This window comes from Lepisosteus oculatus, chromosome 26 (genome assembly GCF_040954835.1).
Source record: "Lepisosteus oculatus isolate fLepOcu1 chromosome 26, fLepOcu1.hap2, whole genome shotgun sequence".
Taxonomy (NCBI): domain Eukaryota; kingdom Metazoa; phylum Chordata; class Actinopteri; order Semionotiformes; family Lepisosteidae; genus Lepisosteus; species Lepisosteus oculatus.
The window spans coordinates 4,131,413-4,158,108 of NC_090721.1; the positions used below are offsets into that span (position 1 = coordinate 4,131,413).

General features: G+C 42.5%; 2 protein-coding genes across 12 annotated transcripts in view; one reads left to right on the forward strand and one right to left on the reverse strand.

Annotated features, from left to right (window-relative positions):
* Positions 1–628, reverse strand: part of pigl (phosphatidylinositol glycan anchor biosynthesis, class L) — a 28,472-nt gene extending 27,844 nt beyond the window's left edge. Inside the window, exon 1 of the mRNA XM_006641006.3 lies at positions 277–628. Within this exon, the coding sequence (XP_006641069.2) occupies positions 277–622 (346 nt within the window). The 5' untranslated portion in view covers positions 623–628. The remainder of the gene's footprint in view (positions 1–276) is intronic.
* A 674-nt stretch (positions 629–1,302) lies between these two features.
* Positions 1,303–26,696, forward strand: part of ncor1 (nuclear receptor corepressor 1) — a 71,583-nt gene continuing 46,189 nt past the window's right edge. For 6 of the 11 annotated variants that reach the window (XM_069184507.1, XM_069184512.1, XM_069184516.1 and 3 more), the window contains exons 1-14: positions 1,304–1,462; positions 7,889–8,062; positions 9,974–10,098; positions 10,620–10,821; positions 11,223–11,408; positions 14,070–14,183; positions 16,310–16,366; positions 16,865–16,917; positions 20,402–20,468; positions 22,303–22,475; positions 24,036–24,126; positions 24,415–24,662; positions 25,458–25,512; positions 25,986–26,090. In XM_069184507.1, the coding sequence (XP_069040608.1) occupies positions 7,958–8,062; positions 9,974–10,098; positions 10,620–10,821; positions 11,223–11,408; positions 14,070–14,183; positions 16,310–16,366; positions 16,865–16,917; positions 20,402–20,468; positions 22,303–22,475; positions 24,036–24,126; positions 24,415–24,662; positions 25,458–25,512; positions 25,986–26,090 (1,581 nt within the window). In that variant the 5' untranslated portion in view covers positions 1,304–1,462; positions 7,889–7,957. Of the gene's footprint in view, positions 1,463–7,888; positions 8,063–9,973; positions 10,099–10,619; positions 10,822–11,222; positions 11,409–14,069; positions 14,184–16,309; positions 16,367–16,864; positions 16,918–20,401; positions 20,469–22,302; positions 22,476–24,035; positions 24,127–24,414; positions 24,663–25,457; positions 25,513–25,985; positions 26,091–26,696 lie in introns of all 11 variants that reach the window. The other 5 variants (XM_069184509.1, XM_069184518.1, XM_069184519.1 and 2 more) reach the window with 2 other exon arrangements.

Consider the following 26,696-nt stretch of genomic DNA (forward strand, 5'->3'; position numbering starts at 1 on the left):
TTTATTTGTAATTAATAATATTTGTACAGCCTGCAATTCTGTGTTGATATATTTTTGTTGACGCTCATTTAATATTTACGTTAATATTAGTATTATATTATTTACACATATATAATGAATCGAAATATTTTAGAATTTGTTTTTTTTTATCTATTCTAATGACCACTAAAATGTAAGATTTGTAAAAGGCGATGGAGATATTCTGATCACCACCTGATCTGAACTCAGTTGAAAATGAGGTTAAAAACCCTCGAGATCACGGAGGGCATACCCTACCTGATGACAAACATAGCAAATGGACTGAAGCGTTTATCTCCAAAAGCCTTATTACAGCCGGTGAAAAGAACATGCACTCATCATCCGGATGTGCAGTTACAAAGAGGGCTCTGAGCCCGTTGAATGTTTGCGATTCATCTGAGAACTGCCACTCCGTCCCGTCATTAGTATACTTGTTTCGAGAAACGCTGAATCCCCTGTCTGATCGCGAAACACTCTTAATCAATGACACTAAATGTGCGCTTCCGCTTTTTGCTACAGTCTGTCGGTGTTGGTGGTATATTCGTGTTATCCAAACGTAAAGGACAATGAAAAGCAAAACTACAGCGAGCAATAACGACACCATGCTTAACCGCAACAGTAAACACTCCGTGGGGCTACCTTGTCCCTTTATCTGCGTTCCTCTAGAGTTTTCATTCCCACAAAATACATTGTTTTAAAATAAATTACATTACATTAAAACCGAACCTGATCTATTTTATCCTAAAGCTATTGTATCTACAGAATTGCCCCCCATCAAAATTAGTTGAGCACGAACAATTTATAGCTATACGATTTAGTACACGATAGAATAGTTATAAATATCACCTCTGACTTCCACCCTTGTAAATGTACATATTATTTAACCCATTAGTATTTATATTTAACTACCACTCCAGTGCTACGTTTAAGTTTATGTATTGAGTTTTTTTTGGAAGGGACGTATTTCTAATTTGACTGACCACCGTTAACATAGCAGGGGTGGGGGCTGGGGATATAGGTTCCCTCGAAAAACTGAGGGGAAAAAAAGGGGGCTCTTTTGAAGCGGGGAAGTCTTTGTGGTTGCACCATTTTGTCCTTCCAGTGGTGTAAAACAAAATAGAGCATATTATTACTCACCGTTCGATACATATGTGTTGGGAGGTGCGTCTGTTTAACAGCTATTTAGATTAAACGCGACGGTGGAGTGAGAGTGAGAGGATACCATGACTGACCTATACGTGTTGCAAGTGATAATTGCTGCTCTCACTGCCCTGCCAGGACCTCGGCAGCGCTAGGAGCTCGGTAGTGCGCCGCAACTCCGGAGGACTGTGCGCAGGTTACGGATAGAGCCAGATACATACGGATATACACGCCTTTCATCCCGCACACACAAGGAAGGGATACCTGTTTCATTCGGGAGAAAGGTCTTTTGTCCGAAAATGAGGTGAGATTTTTGTCCCCCCCCCCTCTCCTGCAGACAAAAAGCGCGTTGTGATAAACACGGACAAGTGCTAACGTCGCTGCCTCTCGCCGCTGGTGGGGTTGAGCTCTCTCACCAGTCGTCTATCCTAATGCAAGATGGCGGCTGGGTTGTGCATCCAATAGGTTAAATATTGCTTGGACTTTGGCTGATAATGGGTTGTATTGTTTGGAACTTGGGGGGCAGTTATTTCTCATGGTTGGAAGCCGCATTTACATATATATTTTTTTGCCTCCGACGTTGTTTTCCGCGCCGAGTGGGGGCCGTTTTTAACCGGCGGGCCGCGCACTAACGGGCGCTGCAGGACATCACGTTATAGGGCTGACTTTAAAACTAGAAACAAGGTTTTTTTTTTTGGAGGGATGAAGTCACGTCTTGTACGGTGATTTCTTCGTGTGTCGTACCAGTTAAAAACTGATCTGACTGCACAGTGATGAGCAGGGCATGCTTCTGTTCAGCGTTATAAGTATTTGGAGGCAACCGTGTGCAACCTCTGGCTCCAAATGTAGTCTATTTCTTTCGTCAGTAGTGAAAAACACGAACCTGTTTTCTTCTGTTGCTTTCCACGTGTTAGCCTTTGACATTGCTGGTAATATAAAACTTTGCCAAATCCGTGATTTGTTTTAATGGGCCGATCTGAATAACTTAGCGGAGATGCTGACCACAATTCCTGCTTTTCAAAGATGGTGTGCTTGAAGTTTCTGGTGCTTTTTTCTGGCTAACGGACCCTCGCTGTTAGAAATGATTTCCCACATGCTGTACATCTAAAATTCTTCATTTCCGTGGAAAACCATTCCATTGGATATGTACGCATGAAAGACCATCACTCTGGAAACCGGTGATGTTTAGTCGCTGGGAGTCGGAAAGTTGTTTCAGTAGAAACTGTAAGAAATACTTTACCGTGACTCTTGAAAATGACATGGTGCGTTCCTCTTGGAAAGAAATGGGAGTTTTCTTTTATTTAAGAGTGGGTGCTGTGTCGCTGGTCAGCTGCTGGTAGATGAGATTATGGTTTTAAAGGCTCTAGATGATAAATTTAATATATGTCTAAAGCAAAGATTATAATAATTATAGATACTGCGTATGTGTAGACCTTGTTTTGTTAACTTGCTGTGCTACTAGACCTGTCTTGTTGAGATTTAGTTTTAACCCAAATCATATTTTTAATTATAACTGATTTAGAATGTTTATGTTCGAGACCTGCAGGCGTTTTCAATGGGTAAATTTATCAGATACCGTAGCACGATTTTTATATATAGGACAATCTTATATCAAGTGAGAAGAGTTACAGTAGTCTGTTGAGGAGTTTGTTTAGTAAGACCCACATAAGACTATTGACTGGTCTCGTTGGCATTTCAATATCATTGTCAAATTGTTTTCCATTCCATTTTGTCCTGGTTGTCTCTGCATGGTCCAATATTGAATTGTTACAGGGCTGCAAATAAAATAAGGCTTTATATCCCTCTGGTTTGGAGGAAGTGTCTGGGAGTACTGTTACAGAGTTAGGTGTTTTTTTCAATCTTTGATTAAGAAACTTTTCTCACATAGCACGTTATTTTAGAACTTGCTCAGGAAGAAACAATTTAAGATGTGGACTTTGGAGGCTGGTTTATTCGACAGAAAGCTTTCGTGTATTTAAATTCAGGCTGCTGCCCTCTTCAGATTGCCCTTCATTCGTTCTTGCCTTTGTACAGGTTCGTAGGTTATAGGCCATGAGGTGCCTGAAAACCCATCATTTCATATTATTATAATGAATTATACAGCTATTCTCCTTTTATCGGAAGAAAATAAATAAATTTAGACCCGTCTGGTGAAATGGCTTTTCTAAGCAGGTCTTCTGGCCTCCTGTGGGGATTTGTGATGAAGCTGATAACTTATTTGCGGGAGTTAACTGCAGCCTGACATTTTCCACACAATAATTTCCTTCTTTTTCTAATTCCCCCCTCTTACTATACATTTTGACTCCTGTTTCTCATTGCATGGCGGATGGTAGCCAAAGCTCTCACTGTCCTGGGTGAAAGTGTGACACAGACTCGCTTAAAGGCCTCCATTCTGAAACACGATGCCCGTCACACAGTTACAGAGAACGGAGACAGGAGCCTCTTGTAAACCTGTTACCTGACCCGTGCCTTTCTGCACTGCACCTTGTCTTCTCATGCTGTCAAGCACATGTAGGAAGAGGTGTCGGGCTGCAGAACCCCCTCCTGTTCCACAGTGCATGATGCTGCTGTGAGAGTGTGTGAAGTAAGAAGCAGACAGGTTTGGTGGATCTGACCGTTCAGAAATCACTGTGCAGCTGTACTTTTTTTAAAAGCCTAAGAGGACAGTAGGATAATTCAATTCAGCTGACTACATCTGGCAGTTGACATACCAAAATTGGTCAGTTGGTTAAGGGAACAGAGGTAACGCAGCGAGCCCCTTGATGAGTGTTCTGAAACTGTGAAAGCAGGCGTGCATCATGGGTTTGGGTGGAAACCACAGGAGAACGAGGTGGGCTGAACCTGGTGGCTTCATTTGGTGAGTGACAGGTGGGAATGAGTAGAGCAGAACTAGGTTCTGGGGAACGGTCACATTTCATAATTTACCAGACTCTCTGTAGGCTAATAACTTGTGTGTAATCTCTCTGAAGAGATCTATACACGGAAAGTACTTTTTTTATCCCCAAATTGAAACTGAAAGCACATTTATAACGTGTTGCCTTTAATAAGCTGGAGAAGAAATGGCCTTTTAGCTCCGATAGATGTTCTTTTTAGCACTTAGAGGGGCTCGATTGTTGATGAAAATGATGTTTTGTGCTTCCCAGTCTCACTGCCTATTGCCCAGTGCTCTCTTACTATTTGTATGTGTGCAATATTGTCCCTATTCTTAATTAATAAAAGGCATGTTTTATTCTTGCTATACCTGCTATTATTTCTTCCTTCTGTGTGAGTTCCACTTAACTCGTCTGTGTGTTTGTGCTCAGATCTTGGCAGGGGTGATCACTGCACACTGTTCAACCTCCCTGTTCAACTTTACATTGTGGTCCCTTGTTTAGATGAGTAATAGAATGTTTCTATTGCTGTGATCTGTAATGTGTTTGTAACTTTGAGGTTGGGTTCATAGCATGACCAGAAGTGTTTGCATGTGGGTGTCGAGAAGAACAAATAATGGTTTTACCATCCTAAGATGGCCCTCTGTGTAGATTTTGGTTTGGGGTTGTTTACCTGCTCAATACGATGGCTTCCCTTTTCGAACATCCAGCTGTTTCTGTTGCCTGTTTCACAATCGATGTGCCAGACATCTGCTCTCAAAGTAAACCACAGCCACTGCCTGCAGACCGTGGGCCTGCATTTTGAACTCCATTTGTGCTCACTGTAATGCACTAGACTTGGATCAGTGTCAAATGGGTCAGATGTCAGATCTTTTTATATACCTACACCGGATTATTGGAGATTACCAAGACTTCCAGCTTTGCATAGAAACCATACGAGACCGCATGCGTTTCTCTTGAGCGTGGTGGTGTGCGCAGTGTAAGCTGAGGAAAGGAACTGTTGTGAATGCTCAGGGAGAAGGAAGTGCTTGTTGGCAGCTTTCCCAAGAGGGGTATGCCATTTACGGGGTAAAAATGACACCCCAGACGATCCGAGCAACAGTGAAATTACGGATGAATTTTCGTTTGTGTTTTTAGGTCAGATCTGGCAAAGCGAGCCAGCAAACTTAAATCAGCATTTAAAAAATTGGAGTGTTAAGGAACTGTGATGTAGCTTGTTGAGCACTGTTTTCTTAAAGGGAAAGGGTTGTACCTCATAGGACTTGCAATGAGGTAGTGCATTTGTTTACCCCATCTGTGACAATATAGCAGTTTTTGCTGTCAGATTCTATTTATTTTTAAATTCAAGGCTTGTTTTAAGTCCTAATAAGATAATTCATAACATTAGTCTACTTAAGCTTGACATGAATGTAAGGCTAACAATCAAAAATACCAAGTGGTGTCAGTATGCAAGAATTTTTTGGATTTAGCATGTGCATCTTGAGAATTATTCCAACTTTTGTCTATTGGTGCAACAGATGCATACCGCAATATTACAATTCAAGGCTGAAAGCTGATTTAGGAAAGCCCAGGCAGCAGCAGATATAGATACTGTAGGTCTACAGTAAGCAGTTATAGGAACCAGTTCAAAGAAGCAGAGAAAATAAGAATATATTTTAGCTTTACTTTTTTTTTTAATGTGGAGTCACCACTTGTAACCATCACCAATAAATATATATAAATATTCTTTTGTGTTCTCCCCATTTTAAATTGCTGGTTTTTGATCAAGCTGTTTTGCCTGTGTGGCTCCTGCACCAGCATAGAGGACAAGGTTATGGTTTCTCTCGCCACACTTCGGAGCTGGTGCTCATCTGTACAAGGAGAGCATCTGTCACTGGCGGTACTGCACACTTGCAGATGTCCCGACTATCTCCAGACCACCCAGGGGCCACTTGTGGGTAGGGTAGTCCTGGTCACAGTTAGTGAATGAAATACCCTATGCATGGCCCAGTTCTGTTTGCGCTGTAGGAAGTCTCCATCACTGCATGGCCAATTGTTTCAAAGTTTTATTAGTGTAACTTTCATCGTTAATCAGAATGATATTGAAAATGTATGTTTGCTCCTAATCGTAGTCTGTTTACAGTCAGGGCCACCAGGAAAGGTGTTAAAGCAATAACCAAGACATCTGCATGATCCCTAAATAGTCTTGTGTATTTATAGCCAGTGCGCTCTTTCTGGACTTAAAGTGTCCCTCGGTGATTCCTCGTGATTTCCTGTGTGAAATCAAGAGTTAGGTGGAGTCAGGAGGCGGGAGCATGTCCTGCTCTTATTGATGAGTTTCGTTCTTTCTGGGATTCCCACGTCTGTTCGCGGCGCCCTGCATGATGTTCTTGCATCAGACTTTCCTGTCAAGTCCTTGGTTTGAAGTGCCTTGGCCACGCCGCGCTTTCGAAGCCTGGAAGGTCTTCTTGAGAGCTGAGGAGTGGGCTCGGGCACTTGCTGACGTTTCTGTTGCCTGGCAGTGCTGTGCGTGCTGCTTCATATTTAAATTGTGAAAAGCAGTCGCTGCTCAATTTTTATGGACGGCACGTTGCCGATCCTGTGCTGGCGTAAGAGTTGTAATCTGTTGCCTAAACCATCATTCCTCAGCTATTCCATGTTTTTATTCTAATGAAGGAAGATGGCTTGCTTAAAAGAGAATTTCATATTCAAGTGCATCTTCTGAATGCTGTTCTATCTTGTTGTGTGCTCTGCATTATTCAAAGTGCCCTGTTTAGTCAAACTTTCATTAAAACTTTAATTCTCTGAATGTTTCTGAATCCAAAATGAATCGATATAATGGGTTATTTTGTTTGTGGAACCTTGATTTACAAATGGGATGCTAAGTAAGGTTCCTTTTTATTTTCTATCATTTATTCACTTCCTGACCGTATGCATTTATAGTTTTTAGCTAAGAATGAGAAGAACTCTTGTTCAGAACATTTTAAGCATCAACCACAAACTCTTCAAATTGCTGGTCATGCAGAAGCAGAAAATGACTTCTTGGTATTTCATGTAGTATGTGATTTGAAGCCGTTACGGAAAATGATTTTAATTGTCACTGTGAGGCTCATATCTGCAGAATGTTTTGGCCACACGCAAGGAGGGAAAAAGCCAGTAAGATGCTACTGAGCGATGGGGAGATTGATGCGGTTTCTTGTTCCTTGGCCTTTTGTGTGCTGGTACTGTATTTACCTGCAATCTGATCCGCTGTGTAATTGAATCACATGGACAGCGTGTTCCCGAACCAGGCAGCTCTCTGGATGAAGCATGGCGGCTGGGCGGAGGGCAGCCCCAGTGCGGGCACGGCGAATGGCCTTTGTTGTGAGGTAGATGTGAATGAAGGCCCGGCTCTCCTTTGTGCTGAGGCAGCAGCAGCAGCAGCTCTGGCAGGACAGTTCTCCGTGTAGGAGCTGATCCACGGTGGGGAGCTGTGTGTCCGCCCCAGGACTGCACGCAGAGGATGCACACAGCACCCCAGAGCCCGTGGGCAACTCCCAGCTCTTTAACAAAATGCTGCTTGCAGGGCAAGCAAACCTATGACAACTCATGAATTGTGATTACCCATTAAAAATCATCTTTTTTTTTTCCCCCAGCTCGCTTACGTTCAGACAACTGTATAGTGTGAGTTGTTTGGGAGGAGTTATGCGTCATCTGCTGGAATTCGCTTCCTCTTTGCCATCAGTTGGGTTGGAGTTTTGCATTTCCTCTCTTAATAGTGCTAGGAGTTCGCTCCACGAAAACCCCAGACCGTCAGTGAGGTTGCTGTGTGGGTTTCATGAGGGTGCGCGTTTGTTTGCGTTGGGGAATAAGCTTGTTTGCTTGTCTCTTGTTTTTCCCAGGTGGTTCCCCGGATGCTCTCTCCCCCGGTGGCCCTGATAGGTTTGCAGTGACCGACGAGGCCCGCAGTCATGTCCAGCTCGGGATACCCTGCTGGCCAGGGGGCCTTCAGCACCGAGCAGAGCCGTTACCCCCCTCACTCAGTCCAGTACACTTTCACCACAGCGCGCCATCAGGTAACCCAGATACCGCACGAGCACAGTGTCCAGAGAGCATGAATCAGGAGCACACCTCCTGACTCATAGTTTTCTTCTAAGTACTTATCAGTTGGGTGAACACCTGCAGTCATTGAAAGATTTATCTCACAGGAACTTTCAAGTGCAATCTGCATTTTTCTTCATGAGCCTTGTACGTGTGAGTTTAGCAGTAGAACAGTGCAGAGATGTGCATGGGAACTTTATTCTATATGATCAAGTCTGACAAACAGGGAGAGTGTACAGAAATAAAGGTGCTTGGCATTTTTGTGTTTAAATTTAGACCTGGCAGTTGTTTTGTGCCCGTCTGGTGATTACTCCAGTGAGCCATCTATGGCCATGCTGATTTATATGTATGCAGAAGTGGCGAGTCTCTTGAATGGAATCTTGGAGATGAGATGAAATTTCCTGGCACAGTTCTTGTTTTAATAGGATTACAGAAAAGCCACTGTCAGGATGATCTTAGAATCAAACCATTTTAAGCAGGCGCACAAGATCCATATGATTGTCATAATTAGGTTAGCTCTGAGCCCACAGAACCTCCAAAATTGCCTATAACCATGTTAAAATCAATTTTTTTAATTGATCTTCATTGTTACAGATTAACTTAGCATTTTCCCTTAATCGATTAAGGTTGGTTAAATCTAGTATCTTAATCGGTTATGCACAATTTTAAAATACCTTTTTTCTTTCATGTTAAGGATGGTCAAAGAAATTTTTAGTGTCACAGAATTTTAAAGTGAACAATGTTTTTTAAATCAGAAGCAAATATAATATAATGTGACCTCTCTAAAACATTTGACATTGGATGACATTCCAGTGTTTCTTTTGAAAATACGCAGACTAAAGTCAACTGGCTCACTGCAGGTAGAGTGGTAGATTGTATTACAGATGGAACAATGTGCTATTATTCTCCCATCTCAGTTCTAAGAATTAGATGCTAAATACATTAGATTGTTCTTGGATCTCCTACTGCCTAGCTTTTTTTCTCTTGATTGGTGTGAATTCTTTCACACGTCTTTGTAGTATTTTACATTTAGTCACATTCCTACAGAAACAGAAAGCTAATATCTTGCAATTCTAGCAGTTTATTCTGCTGTTTAGGCGAAGGTGCTTAACCCTTGATTTGTTTAGTGTTTTTTGAGGCTGATGCAGGGAGCATTTCAGATAACGTGATACAAGTTCTAAAAGCTGTTGAATTCCACATGCCTCGAGACCCAAAGGGACCTCTTGATGCATAAGCAGACTATTAAGTGTAGGATATGTGCGACCCATGGGCAAGCAAAAAAACTCAAAACCTTATCAGTTGTTTTAGGACTGTACTGATGCAATTAATTGATAACCTTAACCGACATTCATTTTACCAAAATGTCTACACTTTGGTCTGGGCTGAATATCTATGGGGAAGTCATGAAGATGGCCTTTGTTGTCAGGTCTTACACACTTTCTTTGTTACAACTGCTTGTCTCTACTAAAAGGGATACTACTACAGGACACATTGTGTTTTGGATGAAATGTTAAATTGTGGCCCGGACTACTTGGTTATTGTTTGTAAGCGTAGGGGAGTTCATTCCAGTTTAATTCATACAGTGTCCTTCGAGTACTCCCCCTTGATTTAAGAGGTGTAGTCATTTCTCTCTTCTTTTGCCTGATACTGTATGTAACGAAGCTGCATTTCAGTGGTGGATAAATTGGGGCCCATCTACATGGGTCGTAGAGTCGTACTTAGCAAATGCAAGCAATAAGTCACAAGCATCGGAGTGGCTGGTGAAGACACTTCTGAGAGAAGGGTTGGGGTTGAGGTCTGGCGCTAGCAGCCTCAGCTTCTGTCCTTGGTTTTCTTCCTTCACGCCGTGTTTGACCCCTTGCCTCCTGACTTTGCCGCATTTGCAGGAGTTTGCAGTTCCCGACTACCGGCCACACCTGCAGGAGGTCAGCTCAGCCTCCCAGCTCCTCCAGCAGCAGCAGCTCCGGAGGCGCCCCTCCCTGCTCTCGGAGTTCCACCCTGGGACAGAACGGTAACCACCCCATACTGCCCCAGTCAAGGCGCCACCGCCCTGGCCTGCCAGGATGCTGTGCTTGCTACAGCAACAAACCAGCCTGTCTACATCCCAGCCCAGCCTTAAACCCATATCCCAGAGATGTCAGAAATCTGGTCAACACTGGCAGCTCAGATTTAGTTTTGTTAAAAAAATGCTGTCGATGTCCTGAGCATACACCTATCTTCTCTCTCTCTCCCTCCTGCCTCTTGTAGCTCATGTAATCTTGTTGTTATAGCCCCACTATGCAGATGTGGATATCATTTAGTAATTAGTTTTAACTTTAAGCTGGGAATACTTGCCATTTGAGACGATTTTCTCAAACGGATCTGAGATGCCTTGTGTGTTGTGTAGGACATGAAGTGTGCAGGCGATGTCCTCTCTGTGCCGCTCGGCACTCCGGTTGACACTTGGGGAGTCATCTCTCCTGCGTGGGTCACTGCCGTCCGGCTTCCAGCAGGGGGCAGAGTGGGGCGGGTGCTAACCTGTGTCTCCCTCAGGCCGCCCGACAGGAGGCATGGCACTTACGAGCAGCAGTTCCACACCGTGTCCTCCCAGTCTGACCACGAGGCCTTGGAGTCAAAGAGGCCGAGGATCGAGGCGGTCTCCGAGGCCCATTTCCAGCGTGCTGCGGCGGCTGGGGTCCTGCCCCTGACACACACGCTGCCGGATGGCCTGAGGGCTTCGGCGGACGTGAAGAAGGTAAGAGGACCCACACTGGTCATCTTTAAAACCTGAGAATGCCGTTTTCTCCTTTCTGTAGTGAGTCACTGTTTAATTTAATGATGCTGCTGATACATCTTGCATTAATGGGTTCTTTCTTATCTGGACATTGTGTAATAACACAAAATTACAGTTTGATGTCTTGTTTCAGGCCCAGATTCTCCATTTTTATATAAGCATCGGGAAATGAAAAAATGGAAATCATTATAAAAAATGCACCTAATTCACCAGCGCTGTGCCATAGTGTCATGAGCTTTATATCATGCAAACACTTTTGTTTCGAAAAGAACTTACTGAATCCCCTCCCAGAACCTAGAGCCTAGAAAGTCAGGGTGATGTTCAGGATCATGCGTCTCTCTCGTTGTCCGCCTGTGTACCAGGAGACCACATCGTTCAACGTGAAGACCGAGGCCTCTTCCCCGGGACCTGGCACCCAGCACCTGGTGGACGAGCAGGACGCCTCCCCGTCCAAACTGTCCAAGGAAGAGCTGATCCAGAGCATGGACCGTGTGGACAGGGAAATTGCCAAGGTGGAGCAGCAGATCTTCAAACTCAAGAAGAAGCAGGTAAGGGCTCACATTGGGACTCTTATGAGCTTTTGTTCAGGATGTGGCAGTTTGTGGGTCAGCTGTTTTAGCCAGCTTTCTGCTGTTGGAGCGCATTCACATCGCTGACTTAAAGGCTCAATCTAGAGGCAGTTGTTCACCATATGTGGTTTCATAGTTGCATTACTTCTGTTGTAATTGCTATGTAAGAAAAATAGAATTACAACACAGTAGTTCGGTTCTTGATAGACGCTGGTTATAGCTAGCTGAGCTGATGTGTACCACCCCTGCAGCCGGACAAGGGCGCGCGGTAGGAATTGTAGTTTGACCGTCGCGCTGCTGGCCGTTGAACTCGTCCCCGAGCAGCACTGCCCGGTGCAGGAGGTCCGTCCCTCTGGCAGCAGTACAAGCCTGCCAGCCCCTGGGGGCCGCAGGGGCCGGTGTGTCACCCAGAGGGCCCTGGCCAGCGAGTCCACCCTCCTGTCGGCTGCCTTTCATGCACCACCTCCAGAATCCCGCTCGCAGTCGGCTGGGAATACAAAGGTCACTTTTATTCATTCCCCCGTCGTCAGTATTTTGTAAATCCTCCTCCGGCATCGATTTTACTAACAAGGCACCTCCTGTAATGTGCTATGAGGTTCACGCACTCCTCAGGGGGGATTTTCGGCTACATTAGTAATACCAGTGTCCGATTTAATCGCTGAAAAATGGTTTTCTGTAAAAAAACATCATACTTGATATCTCAAGTACCTGAAGTGCTGAATGAACTGTCATACATGGAATAAAAAGTGTCTGTCTTCATTCAACTCCTTTCTGTAGGACGTGTACAGTGCCCTTGTGTTCGTGCAGTGGCTTGTGTAAAGTCTAAAGAAAATATTTTTTTTGCATCTTCAGAGTAGAAAAATAGTATTTCTGATGCACTCTGGGTTAACATTTTCCAATGGCTGTTATTACTAGTTGTTCTCCTTGATGGATTACATTTCCAGCATTGTTACACCTGCGATGTTCCCCACTGATGAGTTTTGATTTCAGAGATAACTAAAATGGAAGTGTTCTGTTAATGTTATTCGGTGAACTTCTTTTGGGTTCAAAACCAGGCATTTCAATTAATCTCTTTAAATGTCTTCAATTAATTCAATAAAAAAAGGTAAGAAACTACAGTAAAAACGTCTCATTTCCAAATCATCTTCCTCTTCAGCTCCCTCTTCAGTTAGATGATGATAACGTTTTGCCATTTTAGTGGAATATTGACTTGCTTTCTGAAAATGGAATCATCAAACTGTTCTTGGCTGTAGAATAAGATTTATTTTCATTTTTTTGGTTCTGTACAGCAGATTGTCTTTCTGCTGTGATCAGCTTGGTTCCATAAGCTTTGCATGTGAAGTTGTCACCATCTTGGACCTCTAACTAGAGGAGTTGGCTTCTGATTCATTATTCCACTTAATCAAACCGTAATCTGTTAAAGTCTTTCAGGGTTGTATTTTTTCCATTTTGTAATGGAAATATAGGCTTTGATTTGCTTGGTGGAAGTATACCACAGCACATTAAATTGAAAGATCAGGCTGACTCAACATGAGAACCACTGAAGGGGTTACCTCTAAATATGACCAAGGGGGGTTCTTTTCACTGTGTTGCATCAAAGTGTGGGTTTTTCTGCTGCATCTCACATTTCTTTTAGATATATTTTCCTTCGTATGTCCAGTTAATAAAGTGGGTGTATTATGGGTCACGATTCACTGCACCTCTTGGGTCTTACGGCCTTGTGTCTTTTGTGTGAGTGCTTGTAGTCTACTGTACCTACTTCACTTTGAAGTAAGGCATGATATGTGAATGTTAAATTAGCCATCTTTTATCTTTTGCAACGCTCTGTTGTACTGTGCCTTTATAAAGCTCTTTGAGTGGGAGGTGCTTGTCTTTAACAAGAAGGATCATAAACTAGTAGGTTAATATTAGGCTACATAACCTAAAAAAAAAAGTGAATTTGCCAGTGTTAGGCACCTTCAGGCTTTCTTTAATATTCCTAAATTTCTAACCAGTAAGTGCGGTTCTCCAGGGGATCTCGGTGTTGCACAGTGGAGCCCCGGGACGCTGCCACAGATTGCTCAGACGAGGTGTGGGGGTGTGTCTGCAGGGCTGTTAACTGGGACCGTGCTGTGCTGGGTTTCACCTCTGTGTGCCCAGTGCCATTCCCCTCTTCGGCTATCAGCGCCGTATTGTGCAGAAGGGAATGTGTGCCAATACAAAGTCCAAACCACTGCACTAAACACTGTACTCTACTCCTTATTTGTGAGTTTGCTATATGCCATTGCACCTGGAACCTAGATTTTAGTAGCAGTAAGTCACCTTGGATAAAGGCATCAGTCGTGTAAATAGTAAAAGTTACAGGTGTTTATATATATATAACTTCTAAATTTACACCCCTAGAAGTCACCTTTGAGTATCATTTAGCATAAGTCTGGTTTACAATTGTATACCAGAGTTAAGTTTTTAATTTTTTTTCTGACTTTGGTGGCTTTCCTTGTTATTCTTGGGTTGGCACATTCCCGTTGAAGCTGCCCCTTTCCTTTAGTTGGGAGACGGAGACAATTCCTGGCCTTCCTCCGTGCCGAAGGTCGTTGGATCATATAGATAGCTAGGCCCGTGGCCCTTCTGACTGGAGACGCCTGTGTGTCTGTCTCCTAGCAACAACTGGAGGAGGAAGCCGCAAAGCCAGTAGAGCCAGAGAAGCCGGTCTCTCCACCACCTGTGGAGCAGAAGCACCGCAGCATCGTGCAGATCATCTACGACGAGAACAGGGTAAGAATCTGACACCTTCAGCTCGCCCAGAGAATGATGACAGCACAGAACCTGTCCTGCATTGCAATGACTCTATCTCTGTGGCATTTACAATCTATTACGCTCTTAAAATACATGTTGCACATGCATAAACCTTTTCCTCCCCGAATTTCTCAGTTTGTTTTCCTTTTTGTTTTGATTTAAGACCTCCCAGGATGGTGTTGATTCTTTTTTTAAAAATCAAGTCGAGGGCTAAACAAATGGATAATGAGAGAAAGCACTGCTCCTCCCGGTTGCCTGGTGTTCGGTACTTGTTATTGTGCTTTTCAGATGAAATCTTGTGCTTTCATGAAAGGTTGCAGGGTTATGTAACGCGCTTGCAGACATTTTAAAACCGCTGCCCCTGTGGAGCTGGGCGTGCGCGTCTCGGTCTGGGCGCCAGGTGAAGTTTCTGCAGCTGTCCTTTTCTTCTGCGAGGACGTGTAGGAGGTTGTGAGGCGAATGTCATGTTCATTAATTGTGGACACAGATGGCTGGCTGTGCTGACAGAGCTGCGGGGTTACTGGAGTTCAGCCTCGCTGTGTCTGCTAGCTGGCAGGAAGTCCTGGCTTGGCCTGTCGCTGAGGCACGGCTTCCTGTTCAGGCAACTCTTAACCCTTGCAGCAGGAAAAGCCTCAGCCGGTCGATTAGGACTGCTTGTTCGCAAGCACCGTCTCTTCATCACTGGGACTCTTCTGTGGCTTTGAGGCCGACTGTGTACATTTTAAATGATTTAATTGATAACAGGAAAATGCAGCCAGGTTGTATACACACAGCACAGTTGCCTTTATTTCAAGTCAACCTCATGTCTGTGTATTTTTGTGTCTGGGCAATCCCCTGTGTTTGTTCTCTAATATTGAACCCTGCTGTTTGTTGGTTTTGGCTACCATCATGTAGACACTAAGCAGCGATTACCAACTAGTGGTACTGAAACTTCAAAGGGGTCATCTAGGATTAATTTTAACGCTTATATTAAACCAGAATGCGGAATTTTTTTAGTAGCACAGTTAGATCTAATTTACATGATGACTCTGAATGATATAAATTCTGTGCATGGACGTGGTTGTATCTCTCAATTTTAAAATCCCCTTGTGTCAAACCAGCAGAGATGTACGTTATTTCAGGATGTCTGGATCTTACTTTTTATTTTCTAGTACAGAGAAGAAACCAGCCGGAAATTGCATTTGTAATCAAAAGGTAGTTAATTTTTGACAGTGGCCATCGCTGGTTTCCTATGCTTTGTTAGCCAGGCACAGACGTGAGTTTGAGGAATATGTAAATGGAAGGACTTGGTCGATGTATGCTGATAAGTTGTCCTTTGAGCCTCTGTTAATAAGCTTCTGTCTAGCTCCAGGACAGAGTATTTCATGAACAATTCACATTCGTGCACTGAGAAAATAGCTGCCTCTCACTTAGTCAGCAGAACCCTTTCTGAGTGCCTGGGAAAGACCGTCTTCATTTTCAGAGTTCAGCTGCCCTGGGAGTCAGTTTGGCCTAAAAAAGGGCTGGAAAATTTGTTCCAGAGATCATATTTGAGACAAAACAAACCCAAGTGTTTGCTGAGAAAATATCAGAAGCCATGTAATGCTTAAAGAGCCATTTTCTTTAAGCAGAACGACAAATGCAGCCCTCAGTGTCTGTGTCTGGCAGAATGATAGGAAAACTGAAAGAAGGTGCAAATTAAGACATGGCAAGTAGCACCCTGAGTGGCTGTTTCAAATTGATTTTTAAAGGAAAAGTAAGATCTGGAGTAAAATAAGATGCACCATGTTCATATATTTTGTTTGAATTGTTTCAAAGAATTATGGATTGTTTGCTTTTATTTTTCTGTTCTCTGATGTCACCCCTTAGCAATGAAACTATATGGAATATGTTTGGTAGATGGCACATTATCATAGTCATATTTCTGCTTTAAATCAAATTCACACGTGCCTCCTGTTTGTCGCGCTACAGTTCAGTGAAAATGTTCTAGTCCCATTACAGATGCAGCAGTTTTTATAAGCCGTGAATCAATTTTGAAATCATAATAGGATAAAACATTTTTACACCTGATTTTCATTGATCCATCCCCAGTATTCCAACCATTTTGCCCTGTCTTCAAATTGCAGAAAAAAGCTGAAGAAGCCCATAAGATATTTGAAGGGCTTGGGCCGAAAGTTGAACTGGTAAGTGTTTTGTTATGCCTGTGTCACAAGACTCCCTGTTAAAGAAATACTAACTCTAGGTGTGCCTGTCTCCCAACCATGAAACCTGCCCATGGAAGTTAATATGCTGAGTAATGTAAAGTAACTACATCTGATTAACTCATAATCAAGAATATCGTGTTCTACCAGATAAAATACCGTGTCAGCAGGATGTAAACCAGAATTGCTGATTATTTTCTGTCAACCCAAGAATTATTGGCACGCATGATGATAATTTTGAGGAAAAAATAGTATCACTCTTTTTAAACCATTTGTTTTGAAATAATTGTATTATAATAAAAGCTTGTAGTTTTCCCATTATTTGGGCATAAAGTACAGCTCATTATCTGTTCTGTTTATGTTCTATGACTTTTTTGGTTAGCTTTATCACGGGTGTCAATAATCGTTAAGCCCATTGTACATAATAAGGAGAAAATAAAAGATATATGGAGTATTATATCTTATTTTCTTCTCTTTCAGCCCCTCTATAATCAGCCATCAGATACAAAGGTTTATCATGACAACATTAAAACGTAAGTACTTTAGCTTTACATAAAAGTGTAACAGAATCAGGTCCAAATTATGTCACCCCTAGGGTTCAAGCGTTAATCAGTTGTTAAGCAGTTTTATATAAAAGTGAAGGATGTTTGCCTAATGTAAGGATGTGCTTTTATTGCATCAAAGAAGACAAGCTTTCAAGCATTTATCAGTTTCTATAGACTTCTAAACTGTGCTGTTAGTGAGTGAAGCAGAAGGGTTTGTCACAGAATTGTTTTTCAGTTTCCCCTTCTTGCTGCAGGAAAGTAAATTTCAGATGAACAACAGGAAATAAGCGTGCAAAGCAAATGTCTTTTAAGTGGTATTAAGACTTGATGAAACAGAGTTCAAGTTCTTTTCCAGGCCCACTGTGCCCTTTAGCACCATCTTTCAGCAGTGCCTTTAAATCTTGTCATCTTCAGTCAGGAATGAGACATATGTTTCTATGGAAGGAGATTGTGATTCTTGTGTATATTGTGAATCTCTAGAAGCTAAGGGGTTCAGTAGGCATTGCTGGTCCGTTACAGATGGAGCTCAGGTTATTTAATTGTTCTTGATGCAGAGAGTCGGGTCTCGAAATTTGCAAGGTTCGGTGCAGAGACCATTCCAAATAGCCAAATTCACATATACCCCCCTCTATGATAAGTAAAGTACTAATGCATTGGTTTGAATTTAATTAAAGTGACATTAATTAACTCGAATACACATCGGTGAAATAAACCAAACCAACACTAATCACAACCGTATAGTAATCAGTGAAAATAAACAACTTGAATCCCTCCTCTATATCCGCCTGATGCCTGCACTTTCTCTTTTTGCCTTCCTGGCTATTCACCTGCTCTGTGACTAGTACACCCCCACTGTAGTGAAAAGGGCAGTAAGTTTGACACTTGGTAAGAGGTCCATGAGCACCCAGGATTGCAAAATCAGAATTGGAAGCTTTAATAAGAGAGAGGAAAGTGAAGGGCACACTGTTTGAGCCAGGCTAATCATTGCATGCCATGAGAATTGCACATGTCAAACTAGTTTCTTATCAGAGTACTTCACTGTGAGAATTCACAGAACTGGCAGGAAGAGAAAGGATATACGAGTTCACCTTTTTCTCTGCACTAGACAGTAAAGTCTTTGAAGTGCCAGCCCTTTTAAGTTTGCTACAGTCATCCCATACCCTAGACAACCAGACCTTATTTTTCCATATTTAAGGAGCTCTGCTTGATTGTCGGAAACCAAGAAAATATTCAAAGTATTTGTGTGGTTGCAGTCACGTGGATTGCAAGAGCTAAGACGTTCCAGTGTGTGAGCCCTGGGATGTGTTTGTAAACATGTCTAATGGGCTTCTTCATGTGGGGTGTATTTATAGCTCTCATTCCTCTTGCAGGGAGAACTACAGCAAAACTGTTCATGGTTTCTGGCAGTAAAGAGTGAGACAGCAAAGTGAAGCAATTTGTGACCATTTCCATATCTTACAACACAGAGACATAGCAAATGTGTGGGTTTCCTGACTAGGTCTGAAAATGCTTGAGCAGATTTTAGAGAGATTGAGCGTGTGAGTTAAAGGGAGCTCCGGACCTGATGAAACCCTAGTGCAAATGTTGAGAATTACAGCTGCTTTGGTCTTAGGTTTTATACAGGTGGACGAAGTTATAAAAAAGGGCTGTTTTGTCCCTTTTTTTATTCGAACCACTTGTTGGGTCTAGGTGTTTCCACTGTGAAGAGTGGAAACGACAGCCCAGGTGATTGCAGAGTGATGCTGCCGGGCGGGCAGAGTTCACTTTTGTAGTTGAGCGGTTTGAGCTGTGAAGTTCCGGTGATTTCCCACAGTAACTTCCTGGAGTCAGCGAGGTCACTTCCACTGCTGTGAACTTCAGGATGACCTTTCCTTTGCTGTTACTGTAGCCTGGAGAGTGTCGCAGTGACGACATTCTGTCTGCCACTTGTAAGCAGAAAAAAAATAAAAACAAATTAAACATATTGCCCATATTGAGTAGGCCTACTAATTGGATTAAATTTTCACTAAACTGAGTTCAGGTTTTGAGTGCAATAGGAATAATAATATTATCTTGCATTTATGTAGTATGTTTCATCATATTGTAGCCACAGCAGGATAGATTTATTGGTGAAATTTCCTGTGGATATACGGTCTAATATAAAATTACAGCATTGTTTTCATTTGGCCCTTGTTGTTGGGGAAATAAAAAGACAGAAATTTACAAAGTTTTAAATAACACGTTCTGCAAGATCCAAGTATTAGTTAAATGCTTTGTAATTCTGCAAAAGAACATCTTGCTATTTTTGTGTGAACTGAATTTGATCAGAATTGTCCCCTCCCCTCCAGCAAAAAATGAACTGTTAATTTTGAGATTTCTTCTAAATTTAGAAATGTCAATCCTCATCAACCTAAGGTGCTTAGATTTTGAGCTCAGTGAACTCTAAATGATACAGCACAGTGATACAGCACAATTTAAATACTTCCCCCTGCAAGGATACTCTGCCATTTTGAAACAAGAATGCACTTATTGTATTTAATGAAATTTTATAGCTGCAGAACTTAGACTGAACTGACCTTCTGATGCTCTTCACTTTTTTTTAACCATTGTTTGGAACAGGACATTGCCAAGACTGAAGAGCGCTTGAAGTTTTATTCGCTTCGGTTTCAGAATGACTATTTGAGGTTTCGATTTTGATACGTCTGTTTGCTTTCTCAGTCAACCCTAGGTGTGACAATTTAGTATGTGTAACTGTAGAATCCCTTTAACTACAATTACAAGTACTTGCGCACAAATGTGGAGTTTTTTAATGATAAGCAAAGTTGTTTAATAATTGATGGTTTGGGAGATGTTAAAGCCATGATTTGTTTCCCTAGAGGACAGGACAGTTATAGCATGAAGGCTGCCAGTTCATTCATGTTTACCACTTAAAGGAAGATTTTCTTTCTTGTCTTTTGTGATGGCAGCTTTTGATGTAGATCTGTAGGTCTGTAGATATGGCAGGTTATCTGCAGGACTCCTTATCAAAGGATTAGCCTGCTCTTTCGTCTGCCCCGGATTTATCCAATTTAACAGGCAGGATGGGAGGTGTGGTTTTATTTCCTGGTGACCTTTACTTTTGTCTCCATCTTACGATCTGAATGTAGTTTTGGAACACAGGCTCTTCGTATTCTCTTAAAGTTGCATAACCTTCATAGCATAGTGTTACACATTAACCACTAAGGAAGCTGACCTTCTGATCAAACTGTTTGTTACTGCAAATACTGTCAATTCTTTAGATCACTCCTTTCTATGTGACTATTTCACAATTCTTTACAAAAAATGAAATATATCTACAGGCATGCATTATTAATAGGGGAAGAAGGCAACGTTGGTCTCCTCGTGACAAACACCAGGAAAGAGAAAGCAGAGACTGTGTATTGATTTCTATCATATTTGTAGCACCTGAAACTATTTGACATCTTTTAATATTCCTTTTTATGTTTTGTCTCAGCAACCAAGTGATGAGAAAGAAGCTTATTCTGTTTTTTAAGAGGAGGAATCATGCACGCAAGCAGAGGGTAAGTACACAACACATAATGCCTTTGTATTGGAATAAGAACAGAGGATTAGCCAATTACTGTGTGGATGTGTATGTATGTTGTGCGCATTCAATGTCCTTACAATATATAAAGGCACATCTGGGTTTTGGGTTGACAAAGTCAGTGGAGAGAAAATATCTTGTCTTCCTTCTGCAAACACTTTAAAGCATCATCCCAATCTAACAAAAGGTATCCTGGCTGAATTAGACATATGCTACACAAGGGTTCCTGTTTAGGTTTTTGCAAGTGCAGTATGACTTGCACATTAAATAGTTCAAATTGTTCTTAATATTCATATTAATGTGGATGAAGTGTGTCGTGGGATTATGCTTTTATTGCTCAGTTTACTCCCCCTGGCAAAGCCTGCTTGCTAAACATCTGGGTGTGTTGTAAAAGCTTTGACTTTCAGCCCCACAAGAAATATGTAAGCACTGAGTCATACCATACTTGTGCTCCCACCTTAGACAAGAGAGCTGTTCTATAAGTAGGGCACAAGTGCTCTTTTTGTTCTCCCGGGGCACTGTAGTACAGTCTTAAGTCACCTTGGAGGTTCCAGCTTCAGTTTCAGGTTTGTCACAGAGTTACAGATGAGCAATTCTGTCTTTTTTTATTTACCTGGCGGCTGCTCTCCAAGGTGAACTCTGTGCTCCAGTTCAGGAACAAATCTGAAAAAAGCTTAGAAAAATAACATGCAAGCGTTCAGGAGGTTCTGCTTGTACCCAGACCGTCCATCTTCTGTTGTCTCCAGAAGAGTGGTATGCTTCTGATAGTTCAAACCCTTTTACGTCCTGGCTTCCAGAGAAGCATGCAATTCGCTGGTGTTTCGGTGGTCCAGCAGGTAAACAGTTTAAAAAAAAAAAAAGGAAATGGAGAGTGAGTTTGTGTGAGGCTACACTCATGACTCACCTTTCTACTCTCACTGCATTTCTGTTTTATGGGAATGCACAGCACCCTTTTCGTTTCCATTCTCTCTGCTCCAGCTGAGTCATTCATTTGGTACTGAATGGAACAGTGATATCTCTGCCCAGGCTAAGGTAAAAACAGTGGAGGACACATTTTTTTAAATACTGGGAATACGCTCTTTGTTGCAAACGTGCTACAGCTGACCGACCTTCACTCCTTCAGAGATTTCAGAGATATTGTGACCATTGCCATGCCAGAGCTCAACTGCTCAGCTTGCATGTAATGTAAAATTATTATCTTAATTATATTCTGAACTATAAATTTACAGCACAAAAAGCATTTCTCTCAGGATCTTTAATCTTTTATTTAATCTTTTTCGGCATGCCCTGACAAAGATGATTTTCACAGGTCAATTAAGGTCACACTTAATTTAGTTTCTACACTCCTGATGCAACATGTTTGTTCCTGATTTACAAATGCAAATCCTCACCGTTCTAACCTATCCACAGGGGACATAAGGTAGGGACTCCTCCTGCAGTGGTGGAATAGAATCTAAATTAGGGAATCAAAAAATTTTTCAGATGGGAGAGAGATTCAGGTTGGATACTGGGATAGAAAGCATATAGATCAATCCCAGTGCAGCCAGTCTCTGCCGTCACCCAGTCTTCAACTTGGCCTTTGATACCCTGTGTCTCCAGGCAATAGCCAATAATTTTGGTGCGCTTGGTTGGCATCACCTTTGGCTTTCAGTCCGCGCAGTTGTTTTGAGTGGGGCGAGCTTGGTTCAGTGGCTCACAGGAGGATCTGGAGCCAGCGTGGCTGCCTTTGTGGTTATATTTAGAAGCCGAGGGGGGAGTGGGCAGTGATGTGCTTCTTGCCGCCACACACAATCTTCTCGGCCTGTAATTAGGAGCAGAAAATCTGCCAGCGCTACGACCAGCTGATGGAGGCATGGGAGAAGAAGGTGGAGCGGATCGAGAACAACCCGCGGAGGAAAGCCAAGGAGAGCCGGACCAGGGAGTACTACGAGAGACAGTTCCCCGAAATCCGCAAGCAGCGGGAGCAGCAGGAGCGGTTTCAGAGGTGAGCCTGCGAGTCGGGCACGTGGGCGCAGGGCGCAGGGCTGGAGGAAGCGGAGGAGGAGGATCTGTTTTTGTGGGGCTGGGTCATCTAGCAATTCATTTCCAGAGCTATTGCTTCATCAGGAACCTCCTCCCCTATGCAGGTGCTGAATATAAAGTGGGAGAGTACAAAAACCGCACATGTATGGCCTGTTTAGGTGCAAATTTGAGTATGAGCAGGCTGTACAATGTGTGAAGAATTCCTTCCAGTTGTTCAAATATCAAAATTATGATCTTTGTTATCATAATGAGAGCTAAGAAGAGGTAAGCAGATATCTGGTCTTGGAAAACTGTTAAGTGAAAAGGCAGCCCAGTTTGTGTCACTTTAGCTCCCAGATAATTCAGGTATCAGTGTCCCACATCCGAATTGGATACGGAAATGTTCCTAGTACTGCAAGCAAGGTTTCTTTGAATTCACAAAGCAATAGGTAACTGGAGCTGGGTTTAGAAAGCAGCACACAACTGATTCAAGATATAACCTCTGGCCATTGAATATTGGCATATAGTCTCTTGGGTTGCAGATATTCTACTGCATCAGAGAATCTATTTTTGTTCACACTCTTTTAAAATCAAGCCCAATGGTATTTGTGACTTTGTGTTGCTGACGCACGTCTTGCAGTAGTCCCTTTTCTCTCACTCTGCTTCGCAAAAAGCAGCCAAATAACAAATGGCAGCTAAAACGTATCTACTGGATTGAAAACTCTGCAGGTTTTCTCAAGCATGGCAGTCTTGTTCGACAAGTGTACTACTAGAATTCAGTAGAAGAAAGGGTTTTGTGCCTTTTAAACTTTTGTTCGAAGCACAGACCTTAGAAGAACTAGAATAAAGTGGAACCTTGAGATCATCCTGTTTTTGAAAGTAGGTGAAAGAGAAAACACTCCAAATTTGGACAGAGAGAGGAAGACTGTAATTGGCTGACCTTATGTTTCCCTTGCTTTGTATAAAATTGCTCAGGAAACTGTGGTTATTAAAACAAGGCATGGGGTTTTCACAGCACAGAGGTGACAGCAGGGCCACAACTGAACAAGGGAGGGTCACGCAATCAGACAGTGCAAATGCAAATTGCAGTTTCAGTGCCAGCGTAGTAGCACCCTGTGAGGCAACAGTGAACTTGTAGTTTTTCTCAGTGCGAAGCGACAACTGTCTGTATTGGTGTTGTGTTAGTAAGTTAACTAGTAGTTGGTGTGCAGTTTCAATTTTTACACTTTTTGTTGAAATTATTTCCTGCCTAGCATGGCATAAAAATGGAGAAACTGGGATGGAGCACCGACTTGTTGTTGTAATGATCAAGTTAACCTGAAAGGACAGAGGCGGTCATATCTTGAATACTGGCAAAAAAAAATTGCCTCTCTTCCCATCACTATCCCCTGATAACCCCTGGAAGACGAGCTGAGGCTGCCTAATTTAGCATTGTCTTTTTAGACGGAGCATCCATTTGCAGAGTGTGCTTTCTGGGCTGTTGCACTACAAATTACTGAGATTAATGTCGTCATTAAGTTTTCCACCGCTTTTGCTTTTGTAGAGTGGGCCAGCGAGGGACGGGCCTTTCAGCCACCATAGCCAGAAGCGAGCATGAGATTTCAGAAATCATCGACGGACTTTCCGAACAGGAGGTACGTGCCTGGTGTTTTTGGTCAGCTAGTTGCTTTTCTTTGATTCAGAAGTTTCAAAACACTTACTGTACGTGAACTTGTATATGACCGGTGTGGTGCGCTGCCATTCCTTTTTTGCTAAACTAATAGTGTCTCATGCCAACTTGATTATTCCGTGATACGAAGTAGCCAAGGCAATGAGATAATCTTATCAGCACTGTTAGGAAGAGGCTCATGGCGGAAGGGAGGTGCTGTGTGTGGAGTAAAGGTGAGAGAACTGTTTTTTTTTTCCCCTCTTTGTTGTTGTAGAACAACGAGAAACAGATGCGTCAGCTCTCTGTCATCCCACCCATGATGTATGATTCCGAGCAGAGGAGGGTGAAGTTCATCAACATGAACGGGCTGATGGACGACCCGATGAAGGTGTACAAGGCTCGCCAGTTCATGAACGTCTGGACTGACCACGAGAAGGAGATCTTTAAGGAGAAGTACGTCTTCATTTCTCAAAAAGAACAATGGCTGGTAACATTAGAAGATGTATTTGGAAATACACACTGGTAAGGATGAGGCTCTCCTGCAGAGCTGTAACGGGTGCCTGCGTATTCTCTCAAGACAAGAACATACGTCTTCTTGATCTTTAAAAGGTGTCACAAACATATGACAGGCAGCATGTTTTAGGGAACCAAGTCTCTTAGACATACATGATTGGTTCATAAGAACTGATTGGTGCTTTAAAGGAGAAAGGAAATGGAAGATTTTGCTTTATACTGGGTGCCAATTAATAAGAAATGAGAGAAAGAAAAATTATTTATTTTTTATAAACCATACATTCTGCTCTCTCTTGGAGGGTAAAAAAGGGTATTGGTTTATTAATTTCACACTGTTCAGTGCATCCCCATTCAGAATATATACATGTGCACAACTCACAGCAACAAAGGGATTGTATAAAGTTTTTTGAAACGACATCTGCGTCCTCTGTAATATCCTCTCTGACTGCTTTGTTGTTTTTTGGAACCGATGGTCCAAACAGTTACTAACTTAAGGCATAAACATATTCTTTCTGGTGCAAATAAACGTTTTTTCACTGAGAAATGTAGTTCAGAATGCGCGGGGGGGGGGCGGGGGGAGATCTGGTGAACCAGATTCCAGCGCTGTATGAGAAAGCTTTTATTAGCTGGGCCGCAACATTGTTTACAAGCCTGTGGAGGAGCCTGTCAGGAAGTGGAAAGCTGGAATGGCTGTTGATGCTGCATGATCCAACACCTCTCACCCACCTCGCTCAGTCTGCAGTCCTGTCTGCAGCGCGTCGTGCCCGTCTGACTGAATGCGACTTTTCTGTTTTCCTTTTGCAGGTTCGTGCAGCATCCCAAAAACTTTGGGCTCATTGCTTCGTACCTAGAAAGAAAGGTGAGTGAGTTCTGTGAAATGAACTCGGAACAGCTTTCCGGCAGCTTCCATTTTCTTTGCAATAATTCCGAGGAGGTCGGGAGAAATACATCTTCTGTTAAAATGGAGTAAAAAGTTCAAACATGAGAGGCAGGATATTAATTTGGGTGTGATGTTTAGCTTAGCTTTTCTCCAGTGAATGTTCATTACAAACAGAAAAGACCTCTGAGCCATTAAACAAAACCAGGATGACAAGACTAAAAACGGGTTTATATTCCAAGCATAACAGTTCCTGAATTTGCATTGATGATGATTGCATTTTTTTTCAAATGGTTCTTCGCTGTGTGGAAACTTTTCTTAAACTTAAAAGTTGATTTAGAGCATCCAAAAGCTTAAAGATGAATGTTTCATTCTAATCAAGCCATATGGTTCTAATATGTTGGGTTTTTGTGTTCGTTTGCCTGCCTGTCTGATTCCTCCCCTCGGTGTTGCAGTGCGTTGCGGACTGCGTTTTGTATTACTACTTGACGAAGAAGAACGAGAACTACAAGACCCTGGTGAGGCGCAACTACGGGCGGCGCAGAGGGCGCAGTAACCATGTGAGTTTCTGCACGTTTCAGCTACAGCTCGCTGCTGTCGAAGAGAGCGTCCGTGGGGAGTAATCCGAGGCTATTGCAAGCTTTCCCTCTTTCCGATGCTCCGAGATACCGTGCGGTTATTCTCTTCTGGACCTCTGCGGTACTGGTTTGGGGGGAATGTTATTGATTCAGGTAGTTCTCTTCCACTGCTGCTTCTCACCAGGGAGATGTACGCTGTGAGGACGTGAAAAAACTTCAGAATATCAAACCAGTGAATCTCTCTATCCCAATCTTAGAAAGCAAGTGAAACTTAACTGTGCAAAATGTGACTTTTACATACAGCGTTCAGGTAATCTTTGCTACTTATTTTGAAGTGCGCGGGTTCTTGGAGAGTTATAGAATGAAAGTCAGATATGGCACGGGACTTTTTACCTTTAGTGTTGCTGTAAAATATATGCTGAAAATGCAGTATTCTGCATAGTGTATATACATCTGTTCTTGGGGGCCCCCTAGTGTACAAATGGAGCCTTTCTGTGTTATTGAACTCCCAAGCATTGATGTGCATCTTATAACCACACAGGCTAATGAGCAGTGTTGGAATAATGTTTATAATTTAAAAATGTTATT